A 14,312-nucleotide genomic window follows, 5' to 3' on the forward strand; every position below is an offset into this window, starting at 1 on the left:
ATGAAGTTGCCCTGCCCGTACAACATGTTGTCTCAGGACAAAGGGGAAACACACTTCACCCATGATCGTAAACTCTGAATTTAGCGGCCTGGCTGCTGAGGTCATAGAGTTTGGACACCTTCAACTCCTTCAGAGATGCATGGACATACTTAGGGAAGCTAGGAAACACTAGGTATTGCTATTCCATCAAGTGGAACCTTGTCATATGGTGCAATACCAAGGGCATCAAACCCGATTGACTGCTCTCCAACCCACATTGTGTTGTACCCGACACACTTGTGGACTGGTTTTTAATTCCCTAAAGGTTCATTTAGCTGCTCTCTCAGCCTACACTACGTCACAAAAGAAGGTGTCATGGAAAATACCTGTTATTAAGGCTTTTATGGAAGGGGTTAAGAGAATTCATCCCCCGTCTCTAACACAGCTCCTGGATGGGATCTAAACGTGGTATTGACCAGGCTCATGGGGTCTCCCTTTGCAAGTCTAAAAGACCTTACTTATCAGACGGCCTTCCTAGTGGCTATCACTTCTGTTAGAAGGGTTAGTGAACTTCAGGCCCTTTCAGTTCTAGACCCTTTTGTTACAGTCCACAGGGATAAGGTGGTTATGCGCACACATCCCCGATTTGCGCCTAAATTAATTTCAAAGTTCCATTTGAACCAATCAATTGAACTACCCACTTTCTTCCAGGATCCTACTAGCATGGCCGAAAGAAGCCTACACACACTAGATGTGTGCAGGGCAGTCATGTTTTACCTGGAAAGAACGAAACCACTGAGGAAGACAAACCAGTTTTGCGTTTCAGTGGCAGCTGGTAGAGAAGGGGATCCTGTCTCTAAATCAGCTATCTCAAGGTGGTTAGTCAAAGGCATCACACTGTTCTACTCATGCTAAGAGAGAACTGCCCTTCAAGCCTAGAGCACACACTACTCTGGGCAATGGGGCTTCCATAGCATTCATTGCAAATGTTCCCCTTGAGTCCATTTGCAAAGCGGCAACCTGGAGTTCTGTACACACCTTTACAAAACACTATTGCCTAGACACTCATTCTAGATCTGATTCTCAGGTGGGACAAACAGTATTAAAACATCTTTTCACTACTGTTCCTTCTCACAACCCACCTCCAACTCCGGGTACTGCTTGCTAGTGTATGCACAGCGTGTGATTCTAAGAGGATTAACAAGCATCAGAAGACATGCATTACTCACCGTAATAGCATTTCTGATTATTGAATCTGCTTAGATTCACGTGTCCGCCCTGCCTCCCCGCTCGGGTGGAAGAAACATAGATGTCTTACTACTTACTCTTTATGTACTGGCTCACAATAGCCTTGGGCTCCCTCTTGGCAGAAAAAATACAATCGGAGGGACCTCGGCACGTGAGGGATTTTGGGTACACTACACGTCACGATAGGGATAGTGTTAGACACGCCTTTGCCGACGTCCCCTATCGGTCCCCGAAAGACAAGATGCAATACTCCATGGCTACCACTTGATGGACTATATACACAGCATGTGAATCTAAGCAGATACAATCATCAGAAATGCTATTACGGTGAGTAATGCTTGTCTTATCCGTCAGTTAGAATAAGCCTTCATCAGAAGGGGTCAATATAAAACGCCACACAAATATATTTCAAAACACACACGCAAGTTTCTAAATCAGTAAGTACCTTTTTGGGATGGCCCACAGACACAGCCTACACCCTTGGTGACTTCAATAGCTAGGGTGCTGGGGACATTAATGCATCACTGTTGAATTTTAGGAAAGCTTAGGAATAGGTTAAAAGGAAAAGTTTATTAGAACATACAGGAGATCACAAATATTCTCAACTAGGCAAATACTTTTGGATTCCCCAACAAGAATTATTCAGTGGTACAGGCTAAGCCAAAGCCAATGGGCAAAAATCTATATGAGCTGAAGCACTCCTTTGCAGGTAAGAAAAGTCTTTGCACAATGTTTTTAGAAGTCTTTGAAGAAAAAGAAGAATTAATGTAGGGCCACAAGCTGCTAGACTTGAGTAGTAGAAGATGCAAGCAACTCTACAGTCAAAGTTAAGTTCTCTCAGACTTTACAGTACCTTTGGATTGAAGAAAAAGTGCAGCAGATGACTTCTGATCATGTGCAGCTCTGCAGATCTTACTGTTCCTGGGCCTCAGTCGTGGGGACAAGCGGGAGGGCTTTTGGGGACTCCTGCACTGCAATGGGACGATCACCGCTTGCAACCGGCAAACTTCAAACAAGTGGCACTTTGGTGTTTCAGCTCCTCGCGACTAGTGCAAATAGCAACACTGGGGTTTCTGGCTGTCGAGGTGGGGTTTCCTTGCTTCTGGTGTCCTGCACTCTGTTGAGAGGGCTCCAGCGCGGTGAGTCATCCTTCCTAACAGTCCGGAAGTTCAGCCTGGAGCTCTTGGCCAGCTTAAAAGTAACGCACACTAACTGGTGTTCCTCTCCCTGGCTATTCAGTTTCCAGCAGCAACTCTGTGGAAATTCGACCAGCTGCGAGAGGCTGTCCAGGTGGCTTACTTTCCAGTTGATTGGTCCCACCAACTCAAAGGGAGAAGTTGTCCTTGCAGGAGCTTCTCTGTCGATACGCAAGTGGAGTTTCAGTACAGCAGCAGGGCATCACCTGGCAAACCAACGGTCCAGGAAGTTGCAGCAGGCGTCTTAAAGTTCTCTTGGGATTCCTTCGTCCAGTGGTCGACTCTGCCTTCCAAGCCAAAAAGCCTTGCCTTTTATGCAGCTTGCTCCCATTCATTCCAGCCTAGCTGTCAGTCACCCAGCGGGGTGGCTGTCCTTGCCGGACAGTTAGCCGGCCAATCACCACAGAGTGTGTTTCCGTCTCCTAGGAGACCAAGCACAGGGAGTTTTGGGCACCTACCTCACTGCCTGCTCCCGCCAGACACCCTGGAGCCAGAGGCGGGTTTCACTTGTGAAGCCCGCCAAAGACAAAACGAACAAAGGGACCAAACCTGTTATGGCGCGCAGAGTAAATTTCAAGAAGGACCTTTCCACAAAGAAATGGCAAAAAAAGACGACCGGGCCATTTTGACAAAAATGGCACCCCTGGGTGCTTTACCATGGCTGCGAACGCCGCCCGTGGTAAAATCCCATAATAGTAGTAAAATGTAAACCACTACCACCAGCCATTCAGCGAGTAAAGGGTAACATAAAAATGTTACATGAGAAGCTAGACAAAGGGGATACTAGGCAACTCCTCCAGCACCCTATTGTAAGATGGTGTGTACTGGGTCTAGAATGTTATAAATGTAAGTAAAGTCAATTTCACTTTACTGCTCTGGGAAACAGTAGTTTCTCGCAGAGAAGGTATCTTTTGGGAAATCTGAAAGACTTCCCTGTGTCACTGCAGTGAAGGTGCTGTGACACACCATGTAAAAGATGACTATGGAGTTTGTCAGACTCCACAACTAAAAGGAACAGAGTACAAAATCACATAAAAATACATGAGAGAGTGGGGAAAAAGGGTCTCACTCTGTCCAGGTTAAAAAAAAATCAGGTCCTCAAAATCCAGCAAAGTTGCTGGGGGTCTCCAAGGTGGAGGGAATAAGCACATTTCTGAGAATGTTCCCTAACACGAACCCTCCCGCCTACCCCTCTGCGGCTATTCTCTTGGTTCTACTGCCACTTTAAGTGCTACCAAATCTGAAGATGCCTGCCAGAGGAGGGGTTTAGGTAGAGGGCAGTCATTGGCTAGGGGCTGTATGACCCAGAGGTCAGTGCTTGGTTGTTAGGAGAAAGTTCAGAAATTAAACAAACTGATTTTTTTTTCTTTTACCGAGGATTCCCAGCCAAACAACGGGAAATATTCCTGAGCATGTGAATCCATGCCAGACCCATGCTGGAGAACAACATTTACAGGTAAGTAACTTGTTTCTTTATAACCAGAGGGCCTGCGACTCAGAGAAGGGATTGAGAGTCTGCAACCCATAACCTAAATGAAAGTGAAAGGATAAGAGGGTTGAGGACCTCGAAGAATAAGAGGGTCTGGGACCCTGAAAGGCATTGCGAGTCTGGGACCTGCACACGTATGAGAAGCTGAGAATAAGGGAGTGTGGGACCCTGATTGTAAAAGGAGCAAGCAAGGAAGAGTTGTGTGCTTGGCAGGGGACTAAACCAAGCAGATACAACGCTGCACTGCGAGTCTGGGACCTGCACCCTTGTGAAAGGCAAAAGCATATAGTAACGAGGTATACGAGCGTTTCTGAACCTGTTGAGAATAGGAGATTGTCCAGGAGAGGACAGTTGCTTTGCAGGAGAGTAAACCAAGCCACTGGCCCACCCACCCTTAGGAAAGTACAAGTCTAGGGGAAAGGCGCACAATGCTAGCCTTGGAATCTTATACTTAAGAACCTTGTTTGTTTTGATTACCCGAGAGACTGGGAACTTTTCTGTTTGTTTGGAACTTCCGTGAACCCCTTACTTTTGGGATGGATCATCCTTGCACAGTTGAGAGACTGGGAACTTTTCTGTTTGTTTGGAACTTCCGTGAACCCCTTACTTTTGGGATGGATCATCCTTGCACAGTTGGTTTAAGTTGTTGGTAGGCTTTTGAGACACGACAGTGACAGACCTTTTGGTTTTGGACATCCTGACAATTTCACTAGCTTTCGTTGAGGCAGGGAAACCCCTGTTAGCTTTAAGTATAGAGGAATCTTTCCAACCCTTTCTTGATTAATAAGTCTGTACCCAAAAATATGCAACCATTGTGTCCGAACCTTACTTCTACACAGTTACACTAGGCTGTTCATGGCTATACATAGGATCTTAATAGCTCACAGTAATTTGAACCCTGGCTCTCTCCTTGCATGTCCTCCATCTCTTTGTTTATCTCTGTATTCGATTTTCCCCTGTAGGTTATACTCCCTCTGCCTCTAGATTTAGCTCTTCCTATAGGCTGTCTTGTTTTCTATTGGATCTGTGATGTTGCTTCTTCCATGTTCCAGGGGAGTTTGAAGATGAGTCCAAGCAGCCTACAGTGGGGGAGCCACAGCGACACCAGCTCAAGCACCGTGAGCTCTTCCTCTCTCGACAGTTTGAGTCCTTGCCAGCTACACACATCCGGTGAGTAGTTCATCATTTCTTGATCACCAGATACAATAGGTTGTTTTCTACCACCACTTGCAGCAACAACACATATGGTAAAGGTAATAACTGACAGAAGTCTAAATGCTAAAATACCAATCCTTGTCTCATGCTGTCCTTTGTTTTGCAGGGGGAAGTGCAGTGTCACCCTTCTCAATGAGACTGACATATTGGGACAGTACCTGGATAAAGAGGTGAGATGGGGAGGTGTGGGTAGGTCAGTGGCAGGACAGAGGTTTATGTGGAATTCTTTGAGAGCGAGCAAATCTGTGATTAGTGTGTGTTTGACGTGTTTAAGGTTTTGATGGACTGGCGACCTGTTTCCGTGTTGCACCACTGTTTAATGTACTTATTGAGGGGGGCATTGGATGAACCGAATGTTTTAATAATGGCTTACACTCCAGTGTTCATGCTTGGTTTCTGTACGTATAGTCCCATTAAAGATAAGCAAATGGGAGTGTTTTTCAGGTTTTCGATGTTTTCCTCTCATTGCACAAACTGAAACGGCATGGGAGGTGAAGAGGTTGATTTGGATGTCGCTGTCTTTTCTTTGACATGGCTTTGTGTGTTCTTTGGCATGGTGTGCTTTGGATTCTTACTCTTGGCTGTACTGATGGCTGAAGAGGTGATGGATTGGATGTGTCCCTTCAGAGCTGTGTGCAACCTTTGGTGTCTGCATTCTTGGTTGCTCGGGTTGTAGGATGTGGCTGGATGTGCACTGGGTGATAGTTCTGGGCAATTTGCACTAGCTGTGAGGCTTCATTCAGTGCTGTATGTACCCTTTATGATGCCTCTCAGTGGGAGCTTGTCATGGTTGATCTGGAGAACGTATCCTCCATTTACCTTACTCGGTCTATGCACACTTCTCTAGCCAAGTGAGGATATTCTGCTGCTTGACTGTCGTCAAGCAAATGAGGGGATGGATGCTTGGTTTGTGGGTTGATGGATAGGAATGCACATGCATCATTGGTTTGTACAAAAACTGGTTTTAAAACGGCCTTTACTAACATCCTATTGGTGATGCAGTTAGCACACATTAAGAGTGGGTGTGGCTTAGTGCTTTAATGTGGATCATTAAATTCCGGTGGTCCTTTTTGTTCACTGAAGCCCTCTTGTTTGTTTCAGGATTGCTTCTTCTATTCGCTCGTATTTGATCCTGTTCAGAAGACACTCCTCGCAGACCAGGGAGAGATTCGTGTTGGTTCCAAGTACCAGGCTGATATTCCTGATCAGTTGGCAGAAGGTGGGCTATATGAACTGTCAGTTCAAGTGCTTGGAGTCCTTTGGTAGGAATTGCAGTAATGGAAAGGGAAGCAGAGGGGAGAACAGTAGTGGTGGGGGGAGGGGGATGCGTATTGTGTATAGGCACATTATAAATGCCCAATAAAACTGCCAAGGTATCTAGCGATTGGAGTGGAAGGCTAGGGTGGGGGTGGGGTCCATGTGAAGTGGGGAGGCGTTCAGAAAGGGTATGGGGTTTGTAGGCCTTATTGGTAGGGCAAAGGTTGCATGCTGGGTTTGAAGGCTAGTAAGAGGCGACATCATTGAAGGAAGGAATGGAGGGAGGGAGTGATGCAGGGAGAACTGTGACGGGGTTGTGGCAGAATAGAGTGCAATGATCTTAGTGTACCTGTGGTGAAGGAAACCGCTTTGTGTTTTAATGGGCGGAAACAATGGGATTTGTATTTAGTGGCAAGGGAGGGTGGGGGGTGTAGGAAGTGTGCGTGAGGGTAGAGCTGCAAAGGGGGTAAACCGCAGTAGTTGGGACTACTGCCCGCCCCCCCACCCCTCTTTCTTCCTGGACTTATCAGACCTACCCTGTCTGCTGCCTTAAACCTAGCACTTGCAAATTGCTGGCTGCACTAAAACTGTTTGTTGCCTTTATTTATTGTTATTTATCTATTTCTCCCCCTTCCATGCACTTTTCCCCCTCCACCTCTCCCATGCACTTGCGCGTTCTCAATGTCACTGGGCCTACTAAGATTGCGGTTTTGTTCTCCCCTGTTCTCCTCCCTTGCCTTGTCGCGCTCTGAAACACTTGTGTACGAGCGCGATAGAAATAAAATATCATATCATACTGTAGTAGTTTTGGCCAGAGGGGAGTGGTGTGGAGCTGGAAGCTTCCTAAAAGCAAAGGTCTGCTGTGACTGGGTTGGTAGAGGATGCATGCCATGATGGGATGTCTTGTATTGAACTGGAAATTGGGAGTCCTGATTGATTGGAAGTGGCTAGCAAGGTTTAATGGTGACAGCTCGAGGTGGCAAAAGGGCACTTCGGGACAAGACGAGGGGCGGCATTAGTGGAAATACCATGATGCAGAGATTGTTTGGTCATTGTGATGGAATGGCAGCAGAATATTGTGCTGTAACTAAGAAGTATGATGTGTCATCATGGGCAAGTCGTCGAGGCGTATGCAGTGATGGCAGAAGCAGGTATTTTGTGAGTGGTGTACTGACTGTGAGGAGCCAGGAATGAAACTCAGACACAAGTTGAACATGGTTTTGACAAGACTTTTATTGGTAAACTAAAAGGGGTTGGGAAAATGCCTCGCTGTCCCTGCACTAGAGGTGTTTCCCTACCTGAACTCAAAAATAAGGATCTGTCCGTGTCACAATGTCCAAAACAAAGCCGTCCTGTGTCCAGAGTATTATTCTCACCGTCTAAAGGGAAAAGGATAATGACATTGGCCTGCAGTGTTCTAGAAAGGTTCTAATGAGCAAAGAAATAAGTAACCCCAACAAAAGGTCTCTCAAGGATATTGCTCCTTACTCCAGAGGGTGTCTGCCTTCCCCGGGATTCTTCACGTTTTGTCACAAATAAGTTCTGTCTTCTTGATCAATACCAAAATCATACACAACTTTGTTTGGTCTTTGTTTTGTCAGGATCCTTGGTCTACTCTCCTGCCAGCGTTTTTCTGCTGTCTTGTATTCACACTCTTATAATTGCCTGGTATACATTCCTGCCAGGGCTTTCCACTTGTGTGCCTTTGTCCAAACTTCCATTCTTGAGAATTCTTCACAATGGCCTTATTGGTTAATTCTTTCTGTCCATTTGTATACTGCCTTGTTAGTGTTTTGCTCACACGTCTACCCTTGGTGAGTCACCACCTTAGCAGTATTGGCTAGTCCACTAGGGTTTCTTATATGCATGTGCGGCACATACTTGCAAACTTCAGACTCCCTTCTTAAGGAGATGCACTTGCACTTTCTCTCAGGTTTTGAAAACTGCTTTCTCTATCCGTTTTGTTCTATTCAACTATTTGTATTTGGCGTGCCCGCCAATACGCTCAGTGTTCCCTTCGTCCCAGCGTGGACTCACCGGCTCTTTGTGGTGGTCCTTTTCCTTCTCGCAGCCTGCCGGTAACCATATTCGTGTATTTTCTTACTTGCAACCACCGGCTTTCCGCGTCCAGGCTTCCCGCGGCTCAAGCTGGGCTTCTCTGCTTCACACGGGTCTCTAGTAGGTGTAATGCTTCTTTCTGACACCGGTGAACGCCCAGGAGCCCTCCGCTGGTTCATTCTGCATGGGGAAAGGAGATACCATGTCTCATCCGATGAAGCCATGACATCCTCCCAGAGGTTTTCTCCTCCCATGTGATCCTCCCTCCTCTAGCCACCCCCAGGGTTGGGATCAGGTAGCGCCTGCTGTCCCTTGGCCACGTGGGAGGTCACCGACAGGAAAACCGTGATGACTCCCATCAGATTTATCACATGACCTACCCAACTCTAAGATAAGTCCACATCAGTGACCTTATACTGGTTGAGACAATGCAAGGCCTTGTGTCTCACAGGGTTAAGGTGTGAAAGATTTTCTTTCTGGAAGCAGCCTTGCATGGTTAGTTTTGTGTACTCCACTGGTTGGTGTCAGCTATTTAACTATGTGTGACTAGTTGGAAACCTATTGCTGCATCCCTTGGGATCTTGTAGTGTGCACTCCTCAGTTAAAATCCCATATGAGCCATAGACCTTAACTTTCTTCCATATGAGGGAAAGGGACACAGATGTTGCTGTTTATGGTCATTGTTTTTGCCTGCCTAGGAGATGGAATGCTGTAAAGCCAGGTGTAAAGCTCGAAGCATAGCTGAATGGCGTTTGGTTTCCTGAGTAGAAAACACATCTTGACTGAAAGCCTGGTAAGAAGCCCAAGAAAGTTTGAATGTGGGGCCCATTCCGGAAATTGTCATGTAATGAGGGCTTAGAAAAAACAATTTGCAGTTTTAGGCTGGTGTTTTCATTGAGTGACTCCCGACTCTCGCATAGGTAGTCTGATCCAAGCATCCAGGCTACACTCTTAGGATGGCAGAGGGAGTCAACCCTCAAATGGACATTGGAAGATTTTTCACACAGTAGATCACTGAAAGTGTACTCTTTAGCCAAGTAAAGCTTTGGGAAATGCATTTTTACAGGCAAGTACTTTTAAAAATAGGCTAATGCATTGTAACACATTAAAGTTTCTATAAAAGTCCTAAAACACCTTTAAAACCTGTATGCAAATAGTTATATACAAGTAACACTTTAGAACCCTTGCTCAAAAGTATTCAACATATTGCACGCATGTGCAATTACAAATTGCAATGATCAGCAAGATGTCACTAAAGCCTCTAACCCTTAATACAAATATATTTTGATCAGTTTTGCAGATTTCTAAATTCTTCAAGTGCAATTAAGAAGTTTAAGAAGTTGGAAAAAATGTATCCTTAAGAATGGATATGGCGGCCAATAAGTCCGCTCCTGGTTTAGTCCGCTCCACCTTGGGTATGGTTTTCAGGGCCCAGGTATATCCACCTCACTTGGTTAACAGGGTTTCCTTAAAGTATGCCAGGCTCCCCAAGGGATTGGGTGGCAGTGCAGTCCAGGCCTAACTCTCAGGTGGTGAGCCGGTTGGTCACAAGGGTCAGCCAACCCTTTGATAAATGCACAATAAGATTGTCCACATGGTAGTATAGTCTTAGAAAAATTGCTATACAGATGAGGGAAAAGCCACTACAGCAGTAAAGGTTAGTAGTACTTGGCAAGATCAATGTATGCAAGAATCACATTAGTTTGAAGTCTCTAGAGATTCTTGGCAGTTCTGGAAAGTCTTTTCCAGAGAATGGAGGTGTTAAAATGTATTTCTAAACTCTGACCTGGTGGATAGAGGTTTAGGAGGCCACCGTAGTGGAACAGGGGAACCTTCTGGACAAACCTGACTCTCGACGGTAGCTTGGCAGGTGTTCAAGTGTAAGTCTCAGGAGGAGTGAGAGTGATCGGAAGCCCGCAGTGAGCACACCCAGTAAAACTTCAAATTACTCTTAGATGTATATCAAAAATACATTTATTCTCCAGCTTGGGGTCTGGCATGGATTCAAATGCTCCTCAATATACCCCGTCGTCAGGCTGGGAATCCTCGGTAAAAGAAAAAAAAACAGTTTCACTTTGTTTAAAAACTCTTTCTCCTTTAAACCAATCACTGAGCTCTGGGTCATACTGCCCCCAACCAATGACTGCCCTCTCCCTAAGCCCCTTCTCTGGCAGCCATCTTCAACGTGCAGTAAAAATCTGAAGTGTTGGGGGTCTTCGTGTTTTACTCTTCGCGCTTTCTGCGTTTTTATGTGCTTTTTGGGTAGGATGCCGTTGCTGTTCGACAGACAATCTTTTCGGCAAGGTAGTTGACAAGTCTCTTGGCCTAGGCACGCTGCAGCAGCAGTGTCTGTTCTTTTGTCCCTTAGGAGGAAAGTCTGGGAGGTCCTCAAAGTGTCGGCAGTGGATTGTCCTCTTACCACCAACCCTCCCGTTCCATGAGCCAGGAAGCCTACAGGGGTCGTTCCAAGGCCTTTGGAAGTGCCCGTCCTCGTCGCCAAGGCTCCTAGGGCGGCGCGTCGGCCTCCAAACAGCATTGAACCGGCCAGGATGTCAGGCCTGCACCCCGGTGGGTGGCCACCTGGCGTGCTTCGTCAGTGTGTTGGAAAACTTATCCACCGATCGATGGGTTCTGGAAGCTTTCGCCCACGGGCACGCTTTGGAGTTTCAGCGGAAGTGTCCGCAAATACCACAGGTGGCCCGGCAGGAACACCACATCCCTTAGCTGCTGCTGGAGGCACGGGCCATGTTGAGAAAAGGGGCGATAGAGCTGGTTCTGAAGTGATCCCGGGGCTCCAGAGTTTACTCAAGATACTTTCTGGTAAGAAAGAAGACTGGTGGCTGTAGTCCTAGAAGTTCAGGATAGTCACGTTGCAGCACGTGCTCGGCCAACTGGAGGAGAGAGACTTTCTGTCGTCGTTGGATCTAGCTAGTTCAAGGCTCTTTCCTTCGGACTGATGTCAGCGCCCAGAGTCTTTACAAAGTGCCTGGATCCGGTGGCTGCCCATCTACGACAGCAGGGAGTTCATGTGTCCCCTTACCTCGATGACTGGCTCATCCGGGCCAAGTCTGAGGACATCACCTTCGATCACACAGAGAAGACCGTCGCCACAGTGAGGATCAAGTCGCCGCTCCGCATGATGCCGTCATGCATCTACCTGGTCTGGCTCTACGGGTTGCGGATGCGACAACTCCAGGAGTTCCTGTACTCCCATTGGATCGCAGACAAGATCGTGTTCGTCGATTTCCATCAGGTGATAAGATGGTGGGGTGTGCGCTCCAACATCGCCGGGGTACAGATTTCCAGAGCCCTCCATACCAGGAGACGATCACGAAGGACGCTTCCCTGGAATGGTGGGGAGCACACACAGGACGTCTCCACGCCAGAGGCCTGTGGCTGCCGGAGGAGAAGGTGCTACACATCAACGTCCTAGTACTACGGGCTATTTTGGTACCTCAAGTCATTTCTTCTGTCCCTCAAGGGCAAAGTGTTGAAGGTCTTCACGGACAATACCACCACAATGTTTTACATTCGGAAGCAGGGGGGCACCAGGTCCCTAGCGCTCTCCAGAAAGGCACAGGAGTTGTGGCACTGGGCCGTCGCCCAGGGGATGTTCTTCCATTCCTTTTCACCTGGCAGCAGTAAAAAACACTGTTGCCGAGTCTCTCAGCAGGGAGTTGTGTGCTTGCCATGAGTGGGAGCTTTGGCAGGATCAAGTGGACAAGCTCTTCCTCTGGTGGGGCATTACCCAGATAGACCTGTTCGCAGCGGCGATGAACACAAAGTGCCGGATGTTCACCAGCAGGTACCCGCAGCCGCGGAGCATGGGGGGGATGGGGGTCACATTCTCCTTCCCCTGGGAAGGCCTGTTTCTGTATGCGTTCCCTCCATTGCTGCTGCTACTACAAGTCCTCAGTCACTTTTGACGATGCAGGATGATCCTCGTTGCAGCAGCGTGGCTGAGGCAAATCTGGTACACTGACCTTCTCAGCATGTCGGCGTCCCCTCAAGTCAAGCTGCCAGTGGTCGCGGATCTTATCAGGGAAGGAGGCGCCATCCTGCACCACAACCCAGGATTGCTGAACTAGAAGGCCTGGCTCCTGCAGCATTAGAGTCCGAGGGGTACGAGCTGCCTGCGCACTTCAGGGAAGTCCTTGCCAGGGCATCAGTGACTCTGAAGTGTTACGGACACAAATGGAAGTGTTTTGCGACTTGGTGCCGGTCACAGAAGATTAACCCTCTTATGGTCACGGCCCACCCCAAGTCCTTCAATTCTTGTCTTTGGCTAAACTTTTGTGGCCCACTTCTCAACTTTTTGTGAACTTTGGTCCTGTGAACCATGGGAAGGCCTTGTCCAAGGCTTCCATCTTCCGGTGGCTCTCCGGCTGCATCACTCGTCATCGGTTGCCGAACCGACTGTTGCCTGGCCGTCCGAGAGCCCATTCTACCAGAGCGATCTCGGCTACGACGGCGGTCCTGTCTGGTGTGCCCCTGTTGGAAATTTGCAGGGCTGCTACGTGAGTTCTACACCCACCTTCACGAAATTCTACTGCGTCGACAGGGACGCCAGAGAAGAGTCCAGAGTCGGCCAAGCAGTACGATGCAAGCTGTTGGCTTGAAGGTGAGCCTGATGAAGAGGTAAGAGTGATTGCTTCTCTGGAGCCTTGCCAGCTCCTGTGGTTGTGCATGTATGTATGTACTGCTATGTATTCTTAATTCATGAGCATGTGAATCCATGCCAGACCCCATGCCGGAGAAGGAACAATTTACTTACCTGTAACTGTTGTTCTCAAGCCTGGGTCTGGCATGGATTCGCATTCGAAGCCTCCCTCCTGCCCCTCTGCGGCTCTTCTTGGTCATACTGCAACTTTACGTGCTACCACATCTGAAGGTGGCTGCCAGAGGAGGCGATTAGGGAGAGGGCAGTCATTGGCTGGGGGCAGTATGACCCAGAGCTCATTGATTGGTTTATAGGAGAAAGACAGTTTATAAACTAAAGTGAAACTTTTTTTCTTTTGCCGAGGATTCCCAGCCTGACGGGGAATATTCATGAGCATGTGAATTCATGCCAGACCCATGCTGGAGAACAACAGTTACAGGTAAGTAACTTGTTCCTTATAGGCCTTTACAACCAACAAACAAGAATAAACCACAGTAATAGTACAACAGTTACCACACACGCTTTTCACTGTAAACTATAAACAAAATGCATTTAGCCTAATGCTGATGAAAGGGGAGATATAACCACAACCTATAACGTAAGAGTTAAGTTCAACACCAATATCACATTAGGCAGTTTGGAAGTCCATCCCTAGTTTAAGCAGTCCAGCCCTGAGAAGTGAGGATCCTTATGCTCAAAGTACAGCAGTGCACGGTTGTGCGTTTAAAAATAAATAAATAAATAATAAAAAAAGAGCAGGTGCTCTTCAGGGAGTTGTAGCTGTTCAGGAAGGGGGTTTAGGCGATTAACAAAGCCTTACTCCTTGAGGAGAGTCTAACCTTGCAGATAGTGATTTTCGGAGTTTTGGAATGGCTGGGGAGCGCAGGCTAGACCAGCTTAATTGAGTATCTTTTCTGGGATTCTTGCTAGTAGGTTTCACCCCTGCAATTACAGGACGCTGCGGCTCTCAGCAACTGCGGGACGAGACAATCGTCCGTGGTGGGACAGTTGCCTTTTCGAATGGATTGTCCTCCCATTTATTCCTCATCTTAGATATATCCTTACCTTCAGCTTTGCTGCTTCGGAGAAAATGTTCTGTCCACCGGAGGGAGCTCCACTCGAGGCTGCAGCGTCGATGTCCCTCTGCGGCATCTGTCGAGCGCCAACGTCATCTGCTGTATAAATGCCTCGGGCACGCCCGTTGGCCTCA

At 47.5% G+C, this 14,312-nt stretch overlaps 1 protein-coding gene across 2 annotated transcripts in view; it reads left to right on the top strand.

Moving 5' to 3' along the window:
* Positions 1-14,312, top strand: part of MTA2 (metastasis associated 1 family member 2) — a 612,090-nt gene that overhangs the window by 147,928 nt on the left and 449,850 nt on the right. For both annotated transcript variants that reach the window (XM_069645193.1, XM_069645194.1), the window contains exons 4-6: positions 4,965-5,082; positions 5,234-5,297; positions 6,229-6,346. In XM_069645193.1, the coding sequence (XP_069501294.1) occupies positions 4,965-5,082; positions 5,234-5,297; positions 6,229-6,346 (300 nt within the window). The remainder of the gene's footprint in view (positions 1-4,964; positions 5,083-5,233; positions 5,298-6,228; positions 6,347-14,312) is intronic.

Source organism: Ambystoma mexicanum, chromosome 2p (assembly GCF_040938575.1).
Source record: "Ambystoma mexicanum isolate Mex_15411 chromosome 2p, UKY_AmexF1_1, whole genome shotgun sequence".
In the NCBI taxonomy this organism is placed as follows: domain Eukaryota; kingdom Metazoa; phylum Chordata; class Amphibia; order Caudata; family Ambystomatidae; genus Ambystoma; species Ambystoma mexicanum.